The 22,032-nt window shown below is 41.2% G+C and overlaps 1 protein-coding gene across 3 annotated transcripts in view; it reads left to right on the top strand.

Moving 5' to 3' along the window:
* The first annotated feature begins 989 nt into the window (after window positions 1-989).
* The window catches only part of EEA1 (early endosome antigen 1), a 236,008-nt gene continuing 214,965 nt past the window's right edge, over window positions 990-22,032 (top strand). For 2 of the 3 annotated variants that reach the window (XR_010720805.1, XM_066183367.1), the window contains exons 1-2: window positions 990-1,028; window positions 9,248-9,340. Coding sequence is in view for 2 of the 3 variants with exons in the window: in XM_066183367.1 (XP_066039464.1) it covers window positions 1,005-1,028; window positions 9,248-9,340 (117 nt within the window). In the remaining variant the exon portion in view is untranslated. Of the gene's footprint in view, window positions 1,029-9,247; window positions 9,341-16,509; window positions 16,530-22,032 lie in introns of those variants that run through there. The other variant, XM_066183369.1, reaches the window with a different exon arrangement.

Here is a 22,032-nt window from a genome sequence, read left to right as displayed (position 1 = left end):
CCTATGGAATTTATGGTTTCCCCCATTGCTTCTTTCACCTCTCTGTTTCTGACCTTATCTACCATCAGGCCCACGGTTTCTTTTAAAGGCACCTTCTTCTCATTCCTTTCAAACTGATGCTTTTTGGGTCTACCTTTCTTTCTTTCCTATTTTTTTTTTTTTTGAAGGTAGGTGTGTGTGTGTAAGATGTTCTTTTCTGATATTTAAAAACACCTAATGGGTCATGCCACAAGGTCGTCTTTTCAGCTCAGGGCTTGAAGCAAGGACCCGCTTCATCAGAATTTCTTTTAATTATCCAAACAAGCTCGCTTCAACAATCCTCACTGAACGCGCATTTCTCAGTACTTTCAGTGCCGCACGATTAACAAAGTAACACGGCGCTGCATTTGCGCTTTGCCTCCTTCAGTGAGCCCTCAGCTGCAAGCTCAAACTACAATCTCTTTCCTTCCCTCGGCCGATGCCAGACTGATGGCAGCAGCAAGGGGCCCGCAGCTGTCGGGAGCCTGGAGCAGCCCCCGAGAGGAGAAAGGCCGAGGGCGGGGGCAGAGACACCGCCGCCCTCCGTCCTCCCCCGCCCTGCCCTCAGCAGCCAGGACGCCTCTCGGGCGGCGGGGACCCCGGGCACAGCGCAGGGACAGACCGAGAGCTGCAGCGCTGGGCCCGGTGCGGCGGGACGGAGCCGGCTCCGGGCCCCCGGGGAGCGATCGGGACGCAGACACCATCCCGTCCCGGGAGCAGAGGCCGGCGGCGGCGCTCCGCGCCTCTACCCCGTTCCGCCTATCCCGCTTCCCGCGGCCGGGCGGCGGCCGCAGCCCCTTCCCCGCGGGACCCGCCCCTCCCCGGGGCGGAGCGCGGCGGCTGCCCCGCCTCTCCGGCCGCGGCGGCTGTCACGGGGCGAGCGGGCCGCATCGGGCTCCTGCGGGGCGGGGGCGGCGCTGCGCGGGGCCCCGCGGCTTCCCTTCGGCCTGGCCGCGGCTGCCCGGCGGCATCCGCGCTCTACCACCATGTTCAGGCGGATTCTGCAGCGGGTAAGGCAGCGAGACCCGCCTCAGCGGCGAGGGCGGCGTGCCGTGCCGATGCCGTGCCGGTGCCGCTTCCTGGTGCCGGCCGGGCTCGGAGCTGCGCTCCCCGCGGCGGAGCCGGAGTCGCCGGCCCTGCCCGGCCCGTCCCACGGCTCAGGGTACAGGTTAGGGCCGTCGCGGCCCTGGAGGCCGTGAGTTTGTCCGCCCCCGCCCTCTAGCCGGGGGACGGCCCGAGCCCCTACGGGACGGGCCGGGCCGGGCCGGGCCCGCCGTCCCGGCTGGGGGCGGTGTCGTCCCCCGGGCTGGGCGGAGGTGCTGGCGGCATGGGCGGTTCCCGCGGCCGGGCCTGTCGGAGGGGCGAGGGGCGGCCCTGGCCGGCGTGGCTCCTTTCCGTGGCGCGGCGGCGTCTCCGCCCGCCGCCTGCGCCCGTCGCCGCGGCTGCGGCCGCCCGCGCGTAGGTAGGGCAGGATGAAGGGAAGCCCGGCCTCGGCAGAGCCACCGCCGGGACCTGCGGTGATTTCCTCAGGGGCTGGCAGACAGGCGGTAGGCTTTTAACGCCGAGAGCCAGCCCGGCAGCCACCCTCCGGCCGCCTCCCGTGTTTTAGTAACCGGCTTTTCTGGCAGCTCTGCCGGGCTTGGAAAGCCAAGTTGTGACTCGTTTATGAAACCATTCTCCCTTGCTGAGATCCCCGCGCCGGTGCTGGTCGCCGTGCGGTCGGCCTGCGGCAGTGGCAGGGAGCTGGCAGGAGACGCCGGCGCAGGGCAGGGGCCGGCGTGGTCCCGCTCCGAAAAGGGTTGAGTCACGCCGGCGGTGGGCAGGCAGCGCTCCAGATCCCGCACCGCAAGAGAGCAGTGCCGGTGTCACGCAGGAGGCGCTGACGGATAGAGAGAAAACCAGCTGCTCTCCCCGTTTCATCTGCTGCTGTTTGCAAAGCGTGCTGTCTGTGTAACACCTCTGCGAAAGAATGTTTTATTGGAAACGCTGGCTTGCCCTCTCTATCTGCCCTGCCAAGAAGCGTTGCTACAAGAATGAGAGTTAAGGGAAATAAAGTAAGCACACCACCAACGTTTTCAGTATAAAACATACCTCAGATTATTTTTTGGTCATAGACTCTGAGCAGGTGAAGATCTTGGTCTGTTTGGAGCGTCATGTTTACAAGGAAGGAGTTCCTTCCTGGAAGCTTAATTGGAAACCCTGCTCACAAGCAGGGAAACTTAGTACGGACCTAATTAAATATTGGCAGCAGTTAACTGGGTGTTTATTACTAGGCCATCAAGGAAGGCTTCTGTGAGAGAGGAAAAAGCTTCATACAGTGCCAAAGGATACTTGCCCCAAAGTATGAATTCAGCTAAAGACATAGGAATCTAAAGTCAGTGCAAAAGTTTCTGTGTGAGAAAAAGACATCTTTTCCTAAAAGACTGAACAAAGAGTTGTTCTCCAGTTGCTACTGAAAATTATGGGATTACAGGAGAGTTTATTGTCAAGAAAGGTGAAACAGACTTCTTCCTGCCTAAAAATGAAATAGAGAAATGCCAAGTTTTTTGAAGGTGTTAGCCTCTTAATTGGTGAAAATAACTATGCTTTTAAAAATTCACCTCATACTAAAAAGGGGTTTGGAAATATAGTGATTGCATGCACAACCTTGTACGTACATACCATTTTGACTTGCACTCTGGTTGGCAAACTGAAAAATACTGCTGAACTTCAGTATTAAAAATGAGTCTTAGGTTTATATCAGATATTTTAATAAAGAACATAGTTATTAATATCTTTCATGTGTCTGGTGCAGTAATTTGAAGGATACGGAACCTCCTCCTGACCCTTTTACTGTCCATCATTTGTGTAGCTGACAAAAATCCTCCTTCCTTTCTGTCACTGGAACAGAGCTTCTTGCATATCTGTTTGGTTCATTATATGATTATAGGTGATGCCACCCTTTCTAGCTAGAGAGCTAGTCATTAATGGTGATATAACTTGAGTTATAAAAACATCTTTTCTGAAAAAGGAATTCTTTATTACATTCCTTTTTGTTATAACTCAGCTGGGTGACAAACTGCAAAGGAGTAAGACAACAGCTACAAGGATACAGTTTATAGTTTCTGATTCCTGAAGTTTTGAAACATCAGATGTTTCTTTTTCATACTACTTCTCTACCTTGATGACCTTTTTATTTCTTCCACAGTTGTAATTTCTGTTTTTAAAAGCATCTTCAATGTGACTTTGAATGATATGTTTTCAAAGTAGGCAGTATTGTATACTGAACATTACTTATTTAGTTTTTGAGGTTAGTATCCCCATGCTGTCTTCAATTAGCTCCTCCTTTTACGGATTTTCCCTACAAGCTTCTAAATTTTTTTGCGAGTTTCTAAATTTTATGTGCATTTTCAACTTGACATCTCAGGGATTCTCCAGTTTTGTATGTTTGCAACATAAAACTCCCTTTTGTACGTTGTTGCTGTTTCCTGGTTTCATGCCTTGTTAATCATGCTGATCTAGAAAAAGGTAGTTTTTCCCAAAAGGCATATATGTGGAATGTCTGAGACAGCTTTCCTGCTCAAATAGTTTGGTTTTTGTCAGCGGATTCCTTGGAGACCAGTCTTGTCTTTATTGTGTTCAACTTTGATGCCCTTTGTGGGCATTGTGTCATCTCTCCGTTGTTAATCTACTAGTGGGACAGTGGCAGTTGCCCCTGGCCTGTTAAAGCAGAGCTCATTTCTTGTGCTTGCAAGGAGGAGGCATTTATTTTCAGCTGGTAGAAAGCTCTGACCTCCTTCTGAGCCTTCTTCCCATTGCTTATGATTTTTATAGTGGACAACTCATCTATTGGACCAGTGTGACTACTATTCAAATTATTTTTTGCCTCCGTTATTTGTCTTTAACTGAATGTCTACAACTGTTGGCTACTGTGCTCTTCTATTGCTTTCTGTTTCTAACTAATGCTTGAGTTTTTGCTCTTGAGATCTCGGTGTCTGGGGGAGAACAGGTCTTTGCAGGCATTTCTGTAGCTCAGGTCTTTGCAGGCATTTCTGTAGTACAGTCACCTTTCCTCGTACTCCAGGCTCAGGCACAGGGAGATTTACTTGTCTGAAATCATTGCATCTCATACCTGTCTTACAATTTTCTTTTCACATTTATAAGTACAGGGCTCACTAGATAGCATATTTACTTGGATAGATGCTGAACTGCAGCTGTGCCTCTGCCCTCTCCTCAGGAGTCAAAGGGAGCATGTGTGCCTCTTCCTGGGCACAAAGTGTGCTTGTGTGAAACTGATGGCATGATGAGAAAGAAAAGTTTTATGCTCTCTGAAGTCAGGAGTCATTTCATTTTAGAGTCATAAAGTAGCATCACGCTGCTTTAGAAGTAAATGGTGTTACTGTTCTGTATGGCAAAGTACCCTGTTCCTAACACTGAGAGTTCTTTGGCAACAAGGGCTTTGGCCCTCTTACCTTCTCATTTTTGTGTCTTGTTTGTTGCTTCAGGACCTTTTTATGGTTGTAGTAGTACCCTTAGTGTAAAATTTCCCCCTGCCCGCCTCCGTGGGCTTGAGCTAACTCAGTTATTAAGAGGCTTTGGAGGGAATTTTACCAAGGACGAGATAAAGATATCAGAAGAGGCCCTTTCCCCAGGACCTTTGTCCCAGGTGTTTATTCTTCGAAATTCCAGGGGGGAAAAAGAGAAAGAACAAGGAAGGGCGAGGCATTATATAGCCCCTCGCTCAGGGAAAAGATAGTTGGACCATAGCCAATGGGGTCAGAGAAGGAAGGAAGGGTTATTCTGTGTGGTAAGGAAACTCCAGGGGGTCAGAAGGGAGAAACCGTTCCCTTAGAGAATTGCAACACCTTAGTAGTAGTATTTAAATCTGTGCTGGAAAAACTGTTAAATCTGTATTTTTTCACATCTTCTCAAAGCTTTACATATTTTTTCAGAGCTTTTAATTTATTCTGAATTTAAAATTGCTGAAAAGAGTGTTCTTACTGAAAGGAATGTAGCTATAGACAGATAGAAGACTGTACAAAAATGACATGGTAGTGGGTCCGTATTTATACACCCTCATCTTAAAGCATTAATTTAACTCATTCATGATATAATTTTCTGTTTCTTTTTGGAAAACGAGCTGCAGTTATTGTCATCTTTTTTGTTGTTAATGATGTTTCTTTTTATTAACTTGCAGTTCTGAGAAAACACATAGAGCAGCATTATGAAGTTTAGCATATTAATTCTACCACTCTAGGGCTAGCAGTAGAAACACATGCTTCTCTGCAAAGTAAACAAATTTAACAAAAGTAAACATAGTAAAGTAAGTAAACATACAACTAAACAAAGTAAACATACAACTAGGAGAGAAGTATGCTGCATCAAAGACTAACTTTGCATTAGTCTTTCAACCCTGGATATGCCTTCAGATGTCAGATGTTAATTTTGTAATTGTACATACACAGAAACCTGTGTGGAAATTTTCTTTTTCTCTGGGATTAGTAAGTAATTTATTTGCTCTCCTGTATAGGCCATCTGAAAACAAAGAACGTCATTCTGAGTCCTTTCATAGATCACAAAGTCCAAATTGTTCAATGTGTTGTGATTCTTCTTTTTTAATGGAATGTGGCACCACAATGGTGTGTGAGCATAGCATGGTTGTGTGTATGAACCGATTTGATGATGCAATGATGAACTAAAAAAAGACATTCCCAATGTCCCATTCTTTATTTGAATGGTGAAGGATATTTAAATTATGTTACAGACTTGGAAGATAATTTAGTTTTTGATTGGTTTCCTTAACATTCTTCCATTTTTTAATTTAATTTTCTTGCTACTCTATGTATTTTGCACATGGATACTATGGACTATGACTTGAAAGTTACTTAATGGCCTCTTTCCTTTCCACTCTTCTTTCCTGCACATGGCATTCCCCAGAAAAATGTCACCATTTGTACTGAGCTTTCTAAATCTAGCTTGGAATTATGCTTTCTCTTTTCAAGAGCACACATTGATTTTTGAAAGGTTAAAAGGATTTTACCAGGTACTGTGTAATAATTTCTGTCATACAATGCATGCAGTAAGACATGGCATCCAGTGCTTATTAGTGTGATTATGGCATGTCTGAAGTGTTTCATAAAGCAAGTACTTCAAGCAACCATGGAGTAATGACAGTGTACAGTGGAGTAATAACAGAAGAGCTTGCATCCTGGAGGTTGTAATAATCTCAAATTTGTAGTGCTAGAACTAGCAGAACTTAATATGCAAATCTCATTGCAAAATGGAGTCAACTCTGGGGTGAAATGGGATGGGCAATTAACAATGTACAGTGGTGTTGTATAAGGAGTTATGAGGTGAAGAAGATATTGTGTTAATTGTTGTGGAAGATTCTTGGATTTGGAATGAAATGATTCATTATGTGTTCTGAAAGTGTATGTTCAGATACTGCAAAAGTGGAGGTAGATGCTGTCTGTCTAAAGAAGCAGTTGGACCATCTCTTAGTGCCAGTGAAATGTTAGATGCAGTAGTCTAGCTTACGACTTCCTGGGAAACCTGGCTACAACTTGCCATTTGTTGTTTTAAACATTTTTCTTCTGACTGTCAGTGGAACACAATCCACATGTTCATTAATGGAGTTACTTAATTTGTATTTCAAAGCTTCCCTGCGGTATATCTGTTTCTGTGAGCAGCACTTCTTAGGCTACAGAACAATTGGGGCAGGAAGGGCGCTCAGGAGTTCCGTAGTCTGGGCAGTGAACAGGATCAACTTGGAGGTCAAGAGCAAGTTGCTCAGTCATGTCTCATACTGGAAAAGCTGTTCTTTACATCCAGTAGGAATTTCATTTCAGTTTTTGTGTCTGATCTTCCCACTGTGTGCTGCTTAGACCAGCTTGGCTTTCTCAGTTTGATGGCCGTAGTGGTGTGGCTGCTGTTTGGTGCTCACAAAGTTGTCTCTACTTCCAGGCTGAGCCAGCCCTGTTCCCTCAGCTTCTCTCACAGGTCAGATGCTTCATCACCAGATGTGTTGGTGGCCTTTTGCTAAACTTGTGCTGGTTGATCAGTGTTCTCCCTGGACTGGGAGAGCAGTATCTTGACATGATCCAATCGGTGCTGGCCAGTGGGGAATGATCACTTCCCTTGATCAGTTGGCTGGGCTCCTTGTTAACACAATCCAGGCTGCTGGCAGCTGTCTCTGCAGACAGGGCACACTGTGGGCTCCTGTTCGACTTGCTAGCTGACAAAAGGCCTTGGTCCTTTTCCGCAGGGAGACCTCTGTTACTGCCAGGAGTTTTCTTTCCCTGGCACAGGACTCTGCATTTGTCTCTGTTGAATTGCATAGGGTTCCCCTTGGCCTGTTTCTCCTGGCATTTGTAGGTCCCTCTGAGTGGCAGCCCTGCCCTTGAGTGTATCAGCTGGTCCTCCCAGTTTGATGTCATGTGGAAACCTGAAGAGTGTGCACCTGTGGTCCATGCTGGGATGTACCTTGTTTAGTGTCTGTATCAGTAACCCTGGGAAGAAGTACCAGTGCCTTCACTTTGATGTATTTTGCATGTCTTTAGTATCTCTGCTTACCCCCTTTTTTGCCTCTCCTGTTATTAACTTGCAGAACGTGCATAGCCTTGCCTGTTGTTTTTGTATGCTGTACTGGAAGGAAATGGTGTTCATATTTTCTTTAGAAGTACAGTACAGCTAATGTGAAAAAGACATGGAGTAGGAAAACCCAGAGTATGTTGATCACTCAACTGATGACCTCAGAGAAGGCTGGAGTGAGGAGAGATGGTTGTCTTCTCTTACTGTCGCCAGCACCCATAGCTTAGTGCTTCACTCCTCACTTTCCTTTGGCCAGTCTTCAGAGCCTTTCCAAAACTGGAATGAATTTCACTGGGAATTAAGTCCTTAATCAGGAAACTTAACCTGTTAGTGGCATATTTTTTAGATTTGATAAAGAGTAAAAGGCTGTTACCTTTGTTACCTTTGTTACCTTTGTTACCTTTGTTACCTTTGTTACCTTTGTAACCTTTGGTTTTTTATATGTTGAATACACAACTTTCTTTTTAAAACAAAGCAGGAAAATATACTTAATATTCAAAGAATGGGAATCATGTGCTGCAGATATCTTATAAGCGGTTATATAACTGATTTGTCTTCAAAAAGAGGATCTATTTGAGCAAGAAAATTCTTCTCCAAATATGATTTTGGAGGCACCAAGATCAAGAAACTAAAACTCTGACTCTCTCTCTGTAGATTTCAATCTATGTGTTTAAATTCTTTATCTTTATCCTCTTGTATTAAATACTTATAACATTACAAGTATTTCCAGATGGACTGAAATACAGCAGTAGCATTACTTTATCCCATTTGAGACTGTCATACTGGAACTAGATAATGAACTTTTTGTTCTTTGTTGAAACTAGGATTACAAATACATATTGAGATAATTTTTTCATGGTGTTTGCTTTGAGAATGCCTACTCTTCTGCCATCAGTGACAGTGACATTCTGGAGATGAATAAGAGAAGTTAAATCAAATTAAAATCAAAGTTATAGTTAAATAAGGATTATAAGATAAAATCCATCTACCCACATTTTGAATCACTTAGTATTTAAAGTTTATTTGCTTATTTTATCTAAATCTGTAGTTTCAAATTAATACAGGCTTGAATTATTTATTTTATTTACCACAGGCTTGATTATTGTTTTTATTTTTTTCCAAATCAAGGCAGTGTACCTGCTTATGTGCTTGTTGAATCAAGAGGGACCTCAAACTTCAGTTTTCTGTCTTTCATATATTTAAGGGCTTGTCCAGAATGTAGACAAGTTATCAGGAAAGCAGGATGATACCAGTTTACTACTAATGAAATTTTTTAGATTGTAATTTCTACTGTTTTCCTGTAGGATATAGCTTCCTAATTTAACATCACTGGGAGTGATACAAGTGCAGAGTTTAGCCAAAGTTTTTATTTTGTGGTTAGCGTTCGTGAGAGGAAGTGGTTTAAAATCCTGGCCTTTGCTTCTGGTATCTGGTTGGTTTTTTATGTGTGGAGTGTGTTGGATAGAAGCTTTTGTTGAAGCGTTGTGCTGAAAATTATATAAATGGCTGTCAGCCTGTTCACTTCTTGTGGAGAAAAAATACCTCTGTATTCCAACAAGTAGAAGAGAGGCCTCTGCATAGGATACGTACCGTGCTTTATTAAATGTTTATTAAGTATTAAAATATAGACTCTCTTTTTTGTCTTCCCCATCTGTTTCAGACTCCAGGTAGAGGCGGGTCTCAGAGCTCAGATTCAGATTCATCTGCCGCCCCTGGAAATGCCGTGGACGTGAATAATGAAGGCTCCTCAGAGGTACTGTGCACCATACATGGGACTGGTGGCTTAAATCTTGGATGCTGTTTCTCTGATCCATGGAACTGTTGGAGTAACTTTTGATGCCCTTCCTAAATATCGGCTGTACAAAACAAATACTTGCAAATGGCATATTCTAAAAATTGTAATAAAAAAAAAGGAAGACTAGGCCATGTTTATATGTAACTATTTATTAGGCTTATCTATCCAAGCATTCACAAGCAATGCTTCCTGTAGTTCTAGAGATGAATTATTAAAATTAAAAGCAATGAGATGTAAGCTTACGACTCCTTGTTAATAAATCTTTCATGGGAGCTGCAAGAAACAAGGATTGACATTTTATCATGCTTGTACTCCAGTTTCACCTTGCTTCTGCTAAGCTATAATGTATACTGGAAACCTCCTCCTTCCTGTGAAATATCAGATATATTGGATTTTATTTCGTGTTGGAGTATAAATCCTGTCAGTGTTTTATGTGCTGTATGCCATACTTAATCAGCAGAGTAAGTTGTGAGTCTTGCTGCAATCCTATATTGCAGTGTCTTTGTATTTACATTGTTGTCTGGCATTAACTCTGAAAAATGCAAACTGACTTCACTGGCTTTTGAAGCTGGTTTGTGCTCATGTAGCCGGATTACCTATCCTGACAATGTTTGGAGCTTAACATACAGATGCAGTGCAAGGTTAATTATCCCTATTACAACATTAAAAGGAGCAAAACTGCCCTTTCTTATACTGAATAAAGTTGTGTGATGATTAAGTACTCATGTATGTGCTATGATAATAGATAAGAGTAACTTTCACTGTGCTGTTTAAAATCCTGTCTGTGCATCTGCTTATTTCTTCTTTCTTGAAGCCTTATTGCAGTCAATATAATCAGACATTCATTAATATTTTGCTGCATGTTCTATATGTCACACATTTTTGAGTCCAAATCTGTTTTGTGTGCATATTTAACAGTTCCTGAAGCAAATAAATATTCTTAAGTTGCAGACTAAAATCTTACTACTTTTGTAGTTGTTTTGTAGTTGATTACAGCATAAAAATGTGCAATGAGTTGATTACTTCTTTCTAAAGTTTGGCTGAAATACACAGTTCTGTTAACATGCGTGCAACATTGCTGACTGTGCAGCCTGTGAGTGCCGTAAGGTACCTCACTACTAATGGAGCAGTATTTTCTTGATGCGGGATGAGCTTTCAGTGTGGTGGTGTGCCTGCACTGTTGTCCCATTAGCTGTTCTTTCTACTGAGTCGAAACTGGGTCAGATCAAAGGCTGCCTTTTCACTCTTGGTATGCATGTGTTACATAAAAAAGTATCTTTTAGTTGTCTATTATGCCATCATGTCTTGCATTGGATATTATCCGTAACATAGAATTTCCAAGTCTGTTTGAAACTGAGCTCCGAACCTGGTGATGGGTTTTTAGATTCACATACAATGCTACTGGAATCTGTTGGCCTTCCTTTTCCCTCACTGCTTGCCTGAGGTCTTGTCTCGCCTGGAGCTTCTCTTCAGGAGCACCATAGCTGGTCTCTGCAGAATGCTTGCTGTTTGTTTTATCGTGATATTCCTGGTTCTCCATTATTCTGCAGTCAGAAGTCCATGAACTTGTTTTCATTCCAGTTTCCTGACTAGATTTTCTTACTTGTATTGTAGCAAGATTCAAATGTAGAATAATTATAAAATCTGTGCAGATTTGTATGTTTCCTTTCTCCTCAAGCCTGGTTGAAATAAGTCCTGATTTTTGAGAATTGTGTGAAACAGAAGGAGTGGGAAAGTCTGAATTCAGACTGCTCAAACTGCTCAAGAGGTAAAAATTTGCTCATGTCCTGTCTGTGTCTATGTCTGCGGTTCAGGTCACAGGCAGACCCATAATGAAATCTTTTATTCACTGTCCAATCTGCCCAAGGAGGAAACATTTGAGTCTCTCTCACCTTTGCAGCTTAGGTCCTTGTGCAATTCTGTCTGCAGTACAGGGTTGGTAAATATTCCATGCTTGCAGTGAGTCTACCAGTGATGAGATGCTCTCCTCAGTGTAATGTAACTGTGCTAGCTAGACAGGTTTGCCTCAGCCTCTCCTGCTGCTGTTGCAAACTTAGTTATTAATTTATAGAGGCATTTCTGCAATCTCACTGCACCACTCCTCCCTCTTTCTCTGAAACATCTAAACACCCCTATGGGAAACCTTGCAATGGATGTGACATAATGCCTTGTAATGCTCCATTCACAATTTGTTATGCAGCTTGTTCCTCTGTCACATGAAGGGGGCACCAAGAGTGTAAGGAAAACGTAGTATGGAGCATGGTCCTAGTTTTTAAGGCATGTTTTAGATTTATTTATTTTCATGTTCTTAATAACTATTCCTTCTTACTTTCTCTATGATATGGGTATGGTTTGTAAAAGTTCTCTCTACAAAAGGAAAACAGAGTTTGCTTTTGGTGATTGTAGAGAACTTTCAGCATAAGATTTCAAACTTTTGATTCCAGATCTGCATTTTTTTGTCTTTATTAGTTTCTTAAAAACAAATATACATTTCACAGGGCTTCATCTATCCATTGTCTGAAAGTGTGTGTAACTCCCACTGATCTGTCTGAACATTACCCGAGTGAGCACACTGGGACAGAAGGAAGGCAGGAGCTTTGTGACCTCCCAGCTATTAGTGTGGGTCTTGTTTAGTGTTTTAAAATAGTGACAAACTGGTGACAAACTGGTTTAAATGAGCTACATATTTTCCTGGTGTCAGCCTTTTAAATTGTTTCTTTTGATTTCTTGCGTAAACACAATTTGATCTCATATGCATGATTCCAAAGTACACATTCAGCAGAAGAATTAATTCATGTCTAGTTTCCTGGTGTGCAGTTGACTGTCATGTGAAACATTTTCGGTATTGGAAGGCTTGCAGTTACTGATATATACAACAGATATATACTTGCAGTCACTGTTATATACTTTTTTTTTAACAGCTTTTGCTTGATTTTGTTATAAATACAGCTGTTTCCTTATTTGTTTTTCTTCACATCTGACTCAGTGTCATGATAAACATGGTGTTGGATCAGGCATATCCTTTGTGAAAAGAAGTGTTTTGAACTCTTATTAGCTCACTTTTTTTAGAAGTGGATTTCTAGTGCAAGATAGGTACATTGGGTAAAAGAGAACAGAGGGTGGTAATATAAAAAACTCAGAAACTTCTCTTTTTGAACATGTTTAAAAGACTGTGTATTGCAGCAACATTATAAAAATAATTAGAAAAACAAATTCTAGTAGATTTTTTAATGCCCCCAAGAAAATGCAAAGGCTGTTCCAGTTAATAGATGTCAATTGTAGCGCATTTCTAAATTCTTCCAGTTGTGCAATGTAAAACTTCACACTTAAAAGAAAATGCATGGTTTTATGCTCCAGAACTAGATGAATTTAGATTCTTGAAGTTAATAGCCTCCAGCTGTACAAGGCTATCTGTTTCTTTTTGCTGCAAACCTTGAGAGAGTAGATTTGACTTCTGGGGGTAGGCAGCTTGCTGTGCACTGAATGGGTTTGTGTGGAGGTGAAGTTTTGCATTGTTTTTGCCAATGCTAGTTTTGTTGAGTTTTGAAATCCAAGTGCTTATTCTAGGATGTGTGTGTGATGTGGTTTTATTTGGTTTGTTGTTACATTTGCTAGGTAGTGCTTTTTTCCTTCCCAACACTTGATGTGTATTTGCACTGTATTTTTGAAGTGAAAACTTCAAATTGTTAGATGTTATTCTCAAAAATGATGGAAGGAATCAATACCTTGATTGTTCTAGAGTTAACTTGAGATGTCATTTCGAGTGTGAAGTGTCACCTGCTAAAGCGAGGAGGATCTGTGGAAAGGCTGACCCGTGTTGCTCTCTTGGAGTGGTGTGGAGTCTCCTTAGAGCCAGGGCAACTTGCGTATGGCTTTTGCTGGACTCCTCACTGCCTCTTGTTGAAGCAGAGGCTGTCAGTAGTGCTCCGTTATGGTCAAATCAACTTCTTATTTTCTTTATTATCTGTTCACAATGCTAGTGCTGTACTTGAATAAGCTGTGGCATTCCTGATGTGATGGTGTCAGTAGATTGTTGGATGTGAGCCATCAGATGTGGTTTCATTACCTGAAGAAGTTACTGTTTTATTTAAGCTGGTTGTGCTTAACATATTTTATAGAGTTGACTGCAGGGTTCTTGCCCACTTTGACTTTTTGTTTTTCCACTGATTTTTTGTCAGTTCCTTGGTCAGTACTTTTCACTTGTCAAGAGCTGATTACAGCTTTTAACTTGATAAACCTATGTATTGAGTGTAGCACTTGAAATACAAATTCACTTGTTTCTAGCTGTTGCTGTTTCCTGTTGCTAAAGCTGTGTTTCTTTGTACTGTGGTTCAGTAATTATCTGTGAGAGGTGAGAAACAAAGCAAATATATGTGTGGGGTTTTTTTCAGTTTGATCTTTTATTATATGAAAATGCCCAGAAGCATTGAAAAAGTGGGGAATTCTGTTAATAACTATAGTCAGTACTAGTATGAAAAGTTTAAAATGTTTGACTACTGAGAAGTCAACAAGCAAGATGATTGCTGATAGAATAGTTTGCATTTGTACAAACACATTGAAACAGCAACACAGCCAGACTGTCACACCTCATTCTCTGCCATTTCTGGGACAGCATTATAACAATGATAAAATGTCATCTTATGTAGCAAACATATGAAACATTGCTCAGTTTGCCTTATTTAAACTGTTAATGTTTAGTGGTATTGCTTGTGGATTAGTACTGTGGATAGTACATAGTACTGGGAAGAGTTCAAATACCTTTTGTTGGAAACAGTGCTGAAGAAGCTTGTGAGTTCAGGATTTTTGCTAATGAATTCTCCTTAAACCAGGAGATAGGAGGTGTTACAATGCCAGTGTTTGGTTACACTTTGTGAGACCTGAAAAGTTGTTACTTGTTTAACAAAAGCCTTAGCACCTTGCTTTAGGTTTTACCTGTAGTTTCTTTGCTACCCCTTCTTCCACTGATACACCTATCAGCTGGTGAAAATTTTAGCAAGTGCCCCTCTTCTCCTTGCTCCTCCTTCTTCTCTGTCTTCCATGCAGTGAGAGTTGGTCTTCATTTTTCAGTCATGAGCATTCACACCTGTAGTGTCCTGTTGTGGGAAAGGTTTCTTGCCATTGGCCTACAGCCTGATTTATGGCCACCTTCTTGAACAGCTCTCTGCAGCCCTTTTTTTCAAACTAGGGGTTGAAAAATATGGTAACTGGTGAAAATGTCAGTGTAATACTTACCCTGCCCCCCAAGCTGTGATGAAGCCTTGCTTACAATGGCCTATTCAGCTGCAGGAATAACCACCAAATATCTGTCCATGTTTAGCCAACTTACCAAACAAATGCTGTAGGAAAGTCACACGCATCGCCAAGTTCCCAGACATTGTTTCCCAACTTCCATGTATACAGTGGTGTCACTAACAAAAGCTGTGTGGTGGCTTCTGTTTTGTTTTCTTCTTTTTTTGAAGGGAATGAAATGTTTCTAAACTGTGTCCTGCATTTCCTGACAGTCTCTGTTGGACGTTCAGAACATCTGAACAGTGAGTCAGTACAGAGGCATAGTTTGAGACTTCCTGTCCTGTTTTTATCTGAGGCATCCAAAGCAATCAGTGAATGGTACCCCTGCAGCATTTAGAATACCGTGACTGTTAATATCTGTTGTCTTATCTACCATTGGGCTAAGTGTAATAAAATCTTCAGACAGTTCTTTTGGGTAGTCTTCACAAATTTCCAGATATTTAGTAAGAATGTGTTTCTTGTCTAATACAAGCAAGATATGACCTTGATGTTTTCTGAATAGGCTTTTCATAGCAGAATTGCAGAGAATGTAAATTGGCATAGTAGTTGTACAAAAATATGTGGGTTTTAAGTCAGTCTTTAAAAAGACCATATTCTTTATTTTTTTTTCTTACTTGTCTCTTATTTTAGATGCAGTTGATGGAATCTTCTGTTTTTATGCATGCCCTTGAAATGTCGCAGACTATTACAGAGAGCATCATGTCAGTCCTTTAAAACTGATATTTTATTCTCTTTCAGTTGCTTCTCAAATTAGGTTCTGGTGCCTCTTTTCACCTCAACCTTACTTGCCTGCTTTGCACACGAGCAAAAATTATTGATTGAGTCACATTAGTATATTAACTTCCTTCAACATCTGAACAGCATTAAGAGAATGAAGAATTAGAGATACTGATTTGATTTGACTTGGCCACGGAATATGACTTTTTTTTAAGAAATAGAGATCCTGCCAGATGAGAATTTCTAATTCATCACAAAATTGTTGTCTTGTAGGTTGTGGCACATTTTTAGTCTTATGACTGAACTGAAGAGAACTGAACTAGAAATTATGTTGGTTCTGTTCTTCTCAGGAAGAATCTAGGTTCTTTTCTAGAAAGAAATCAATTCTATATTCTTCTTGAGCAGCTTTCTGCAGCTCTCTTTTTCAAACTAGGGGTTGAAAAATATAAATATTTTTTTTTATATATATATATATATAATACATATAAAATACCTTTGCTCTCTTTGCCCAGAAATTTAAATACTTGTAAAATTGAAATAGACTGCAGGTCTTAATTATACTCAACATGACCTTTTTACCTACTTTTCTAATGATTAAACAGAGATGTTTTCTGAGAAAGCCACTGTCATTTTACTGCTTACATTAACACAGAGGAAAGGGCTTTATCTGGTGAAAGACATGAAAAATGTCAACTGTATTTTCTTTTCAGCAATATATAAAAGGAGTGACCTAATTTATTTATTCTTTAACTTAAAATATGTCATGATTTTTTAAATCAATATGTAAGCCTTCTGAAATAAATTATCAAGTGTAGTCTTGCCCTTGCTGTCTAGGCAGACTGTTTAATCTGCTTCTGAGAACTTCCTGAGGGTTCAGTTAATTGCTTTGATACATATTTAGAAAATACAATCTAGAAGCTACTTGATACATTCAGCTCTGAAATACCATGTTTCTCTCTGCTGGCCCTAAATATATAGTTTCTGATCTTCCATATGTAAAATGTTTCATAGTTTAAATCACTGTGTAACTGGAGAATATCTGGCTTTTAGCTTGGACTTACTGTTTGAGTGCTGATGAAGATGTGTATCTTGTGTTGAGGAAAATTGTGGAGGTTCACCTGCAGTGGAAGAAACATGAATGGTGAGATTACTTTCAGTTTTCTAAACCTGCTGGACTTTATTCACAGCATACAGCTTATTGTACCAGTACAGCTGCGTGAGAGTTGCTAATGTAGTCTGGATTCTGGGAGATGGGCAAACACAGGTCATGGCCAGACGGTGTTACAGCCCTGGGCTTGAATCAGTGCTATTGGCTTTCTGTTCATGCAGCTCACTGGAAACAGGCTGTAGCTGGGGGTGCTGGCCTGGTATTTCTGGAAGGTCAATGGTGAAACTTAGATACTCAAATCTATTTAGACTTAAAGTCTAGTCATGTGAATGCCAAGCATGTTAAAGTGTATCCTGGTTTTTGGTTTGGGCTAGGCTGTCCTACAGCATGTATTTAGTAGAATAATCATGAATGTTTTCCATATGGTAAAAGTGTCACTTATCCTGAAGTGATTCTGTGGGGTGGAGGTGTGGGATTTTTGTGGTGTTTTTTTTTTTTTTTTTTTTTTTTTTTTTACCAGAGTTCTTAAAGTTCTTAAATATTATTTAAGAATGGAAAACAGTGAAGCAGTGAAGTTACATGGTTCTCTAAGCTTGACTTGTGATGTAAGTGCTGTAATAAAAATACAAGATGTTGCAGAAACTTTATTTGTATTAGTAATTGAAGCCCTGTGCTATGTGAAGCTATTTGTGCTATATGGCAATATGCTATACCACACACAGCTGTAGATCAGCAGCACTCACAGCATCCTAATTGGGACCACTTACTCAATTCTAAGCTGTATTAAAATGGGATTGACTACACTATCATCAGATATTGCTAGAAGGTGCTAAGGAAGCTGAGTTGCTGTGGCTGTGACTTTAAAACGTAAATAAGGTGCCTTATCTCTTGGATTCCAAGGATCTGAGCGCATCTGAATTCCATCCTGTAAAAACTGTTTTGCCCATGGGACTGTCCTTCAAGAGGTGTCATCTGTCTGCCAGATAACTCCCGTTTTAATTTGTGAAAAAGGGACTTTGAATGAAGTAAGCTGCGCTCTCACTCATTAACTAATTAAGTCAAGATTTCATATTAGCTCTAAAAGGCCATTTCATTAAAGCTCTGGGCAAAAGGAGAACAGTTAGCAGAAGAATAGAGATTGAATGCATCTACGTGTAGGTGTCTCAGGCACCAGTTACTGATGATGGAGCCCTGGGAGTTGTTTTGCTGACCCTCCCTAAGGTATACACGTTTGTTCAGTCATATGACTAGTTTCTTGCTCCATTGACTGTGTTGAGTAGCTCTGCATTGGTAGTGATTGGGGAGTAGACATCTCCATGTAAATGTTGGTTTTTTTAAAAAACTCAGTTGGGAGCTTTCAGCTGATGAAAATAAGTCATTAAAAGTAAGACAATATTCTGAAAAGGCTGAAATTTTCAAAATACTTCTTTATACAACGAATCCCATCACCCCTAGTCCTACAGAGTAAAATAAGGAGAAGACAGAAACCCAGAAACCATTCCATCCTAAACATTCATTTTCCTGTTATGTAAACTATTTCTGCATCCAGTTTAAAATTGTATGAGGATTAGGAGGAACTCTATGGTAGCCTGCAGTTGGTCTGGTTGTGCACTTGTCTGCCTGTGGGTCTGTGCCCTGCTTTTGCTGGGCACTGTGTTTCAATGTTGTAGGTCAAAGTTCTTCCAATAGTTAATAGCTCTGTAAAGTATTTTAGCACACAACCCCCAAACCCCATGCTAGTTTTTCTAGTGAGAGTTTCCTTCTAGTGTTGCTTTCAGTATCCTGGCATACTTCCCAAAGAATGCTGTCTTAATGATTCATACAAATATTAATGTTACCAGAAAGAAATAATTTACCTTGAATGGCTTTCAGGAGACAGAGCACTGAGCTTAATTTTTTCAAACCTGAAAGTGAATCTCAACTACTAGAGGGGAAAAGTAGTTTTTTGTTCTTTGGGCTTATTTGTAAATCTATATTGAGAAAGGTAAGTAAAAATCTTCTGGTTCTAAAAAAAGCTTTCATGGAGTCTGAGATCTTTGGTGAAATTTGGCATTATAACTGAAGCTGAGTCAAGATGCTTTCCTACAAAACTTCTGTGTAGCAGTTTCTGTTCTGCTGAGTGAAACCCATGTGTTTTGCAGTCTTTGCACTGAGTAAGGCCTGTTCCACACAAGCAGCATGGTACTCTGGTGGTGCTTGATGCTTGGCATGGCTCATGGGCCTCCTGAAAAAGGAACGTTTCCCTTGGGATCCGAAAATTGGGATTTGAAGTTTAGAATTCTCACTCATTCTCATTGGAATGCCTGGATTATTGGGTCAGGGGCTATTTTGAGCTTTAAATTGTGTGCTGTCTCCTAGTGGGTTGGTTGTGCATGTATATTAGGGTTTGATTTTTTTTTTTTTTTTAATGTTTCTTCTGTGTATTGCTTCAGGAATTCCATGGTGATCTCAAAAATTCTTTCCTGGTAAAAACTAGTGCATTTAGTTGTGGTTTGTTTTTTTATTTTCTGTGAAACTGACAGGCATCTGCAGAAATCTTTGAATTCAGTAAGTTGTCATTTCTTGGTGAGAAGATATAAAAGCAAACCCAAGCAATCATCATTTAACTTCTGTTAGGCTCTTTTCTTCCTGTGTAAAGTGAAAGATAAAAATCAGAAACATCAGCTAGGGAATCATGAGTTACAGTGCAGCACTGAAGGGGTTGAAAGTGATGTCTTCGCTTTAATAAATGAAGAGTGTAAGATACTTTTCACTTCTCTGTGGCTGTGCTTTATGCAAAGTAATCCCTAAGTACATGTTAAAGGGAAACTGACCAAAATTCGAGATACTCTCATACTTGCTTCTTCTGTAAAGGAGTGTGTTACTTAGGGTATCCAGGTGCAGGCTTACCGGGAAGGATGCCTCAGCTCCTCCCCCAGGCTGTGATGACCAGTATTACATCTCTTGGTTGTAGCTATGCAATCTCCTCTTTATTCAAGACAGGTGTGGTCCTGGTGTAGGAATATGTTGGACCTGATAAAAATTCCTGCAAACTGACAGAAATGTTCACTGAATTTAAGCATCTCAGGCCATCAGGTTTCTTCCCCTCTTCTTACGTGTTTGTCTTTAGAATGGGAAAATACACTTTTGAACATATTTACAAAGTTCATCTCAAGATGATACTGAGAGATATTTTTTATTTGGCTGTATTTAATTTAGTGTTTTTTTTTTTTTTTTTTTTTCTTTTTGAGGGATAAAATTAGTGATCAAACAACCCAGTTTCCCAAACAAGATTGTTACGGGGGCTGATGGTTACAGATCCAGGAAACTTACACACTTCGGCCTGTTACTGCCTGCTGCCAGGAAGATCCTGATGATTCTGATTTTCCTACTCTAAAGAGAACTGAATTAGCGCTGCTCACATCAGGGTCAACATTGGATATTATCAGTCTGTGAGGTGCAACTGGTTCCTGGGTTTGTGCAGTTTGAGGCTCTGATGTATGAGTGGTAGTTGCCTACATCTCTAGGAGCTGGTGTTCCTGCCCAGCTCTGTACAGGAAAGATGACATTTCCCATGGCAAGGGCACCGTGTTGCTGAAGAGTGACAGCTCACTCTGTTACAGCCCGTATGTCAGACCTCTAGCAAAAGCTGCATTATATTAAGGGTGCGTGTGAGAGCTGATTCCCTCAGTGCCAGGTCCCCCAAAACTGAGGCCAGCCATGATCATGACAGTGCTGGTGGAGAGCCTGGGACTGGTGAGCGATGCATTCTTTATCCCTGCTTGTGTGAGAGGAAGGCAGATTCTAACCAGGAGGAGGAGGAGGAAGTTTTGTCCATGTTTCCCTCCTCTGCCAATGACAGTATGCCTGCCTCCCCAGAGCTCCCATCCACCCTGCAGGCTCACAACTGCAGCACATTCCCTTTGTTCAGCGGCTCTCCTCTGCCTCTGGCCCCTTGTCCTTGTGGACCTTGCCTTCAAATCTGCCTGCCTGGGAAATCTTGGCTGGCTTTGCCCAATAATTGAGTTGAATGATTGCTGTCCCCCTGGGCTAATTGCAGATGTAATCTATTCTTTCCTCTTCTGTAGGGCTCTTATTTGCACAGAATAAACCCCAAGCACAATAAAACCACAAAACCCCCCCAAAAAACCCAACCAAGCAAAGAAACAGATTTTGCTGTTTAAATGAAAAGAGATGAAGGGTGAAAGGAAGGAGAGGCCAGAGCAATTTTCTACACTCATTCTTTCTAGATGTGCTTAATGGAACTATGAGGAACATATGCTTTTGTCCATGAACAGCAGACCTTCCCATCACTGGGAGAGTAAACACAACACTGAGAACTACTCAGTAGAATTTCATCCCAAAAGGATGCTGTTGCACTGTCATTGTATGAAACTGCTTTCTGTATAAAGCTTACTAGGAAAAAAACCCAATCCTGTATTTTGTGACGTCCTATAACCATGCTACTGCCCATCCCATTGCCATTTGCTGTGAGCCAGGAAACTGCCTCTGGTTCTTGCACTCAGAGTGACTCTCACTGACATCCTATGCTAATTGTATCAGATAAACATTACTGGGAATCTAGTAGCTGAACAAATTTGTTGGATGTGTACTTATATATTAGCTTGGTTTAATCTGGAGTCAAACTGTGCAATCAATTCTGCAAATAAATAAATGGTTGTTAAGGTTAAATGTCTGTTTCCTGCTTAGGAAAGAGTACACTGTTTTGTTTGGTCTAGTTGTGACAAAACTACTTTTCCATATGATATGTGGTGGACTTCACAAGCGACTGTATTTAGTAATTAATTTAACACTAAATAAATAATAGAAATTATGGAGGCTCTGTTTAGAGCTTTGGCTACATTTGAGTAGCTGAACATGGTAGTTTTCCTGGGTTAAAACCATGTAAATGTTGTGGTATTCTTAGTGACTCGTGAAACAAAATACTGAGAATACCAAGTAAATAAATGAGTGCTGTTTGTGGTTATCAACATATACATTCAATATGTTCACTTTGTGCTAATATTTAAAGTGTTGTGGCTTGTCTGTTACCATCCAAATGCAAAGTTAAGAGCTGAAAAGTGTCCAAACTCTTCATGTGTCCTTCATAAACCATATGTGAGGCTGTGCTAGGTAAAGTGTGATAATCCTATTTAGAGGAGTGCTCTCATCTTGCATACTGGAGAGCCTTGGTTTAATGTTACAGTACACTACAGTTTGTAGACGCATGAGAAACTTAAGGATAACATATAAATGTAAAAGTGCATATTTGAAATGAATTAAAGGAACAGGGGGGCCTTAAAAATTAAGGACAGGCATCGCACTTACAGGAGGTCCCTTTTGCACTGCTTGGAATTACAGGGAGTCTTTAATGTGAGGCCAGGTTTGTAGCTCTTACTCTGGAATGTCTCAGTGTTGCTGCTGTGTTGCATTATGGGCTGAAGTGTAATGGGAATTGGGCTCGGAGTTGGCATGATAACCACATGAATGAGGAGCCAATGTGAAGTCCAGCAGTCAACATAAGATGTAATAAACTGTGAAAAATTAGGTGGATGGT

Source organism: Chamaea fasciata, unplaced genomic scaffold, assembly GCF_029207755.1.
Source record: "Chamaea fasciata isolate MVZ Bird 193981 ecotype frontalis unplaced genomic scaffold, bChaFas1.0.hap1 SCAF_5, whole genome shotgun sequence".
NCBI lineage: Eukaryota > Metazoa > Chordata > Aves > Passeriformes > Sylviidae > Chamaea > Chamaea fasciata.
This window is presented reverse-complemented; position numbering and strand designations above follow the sequence as displayed.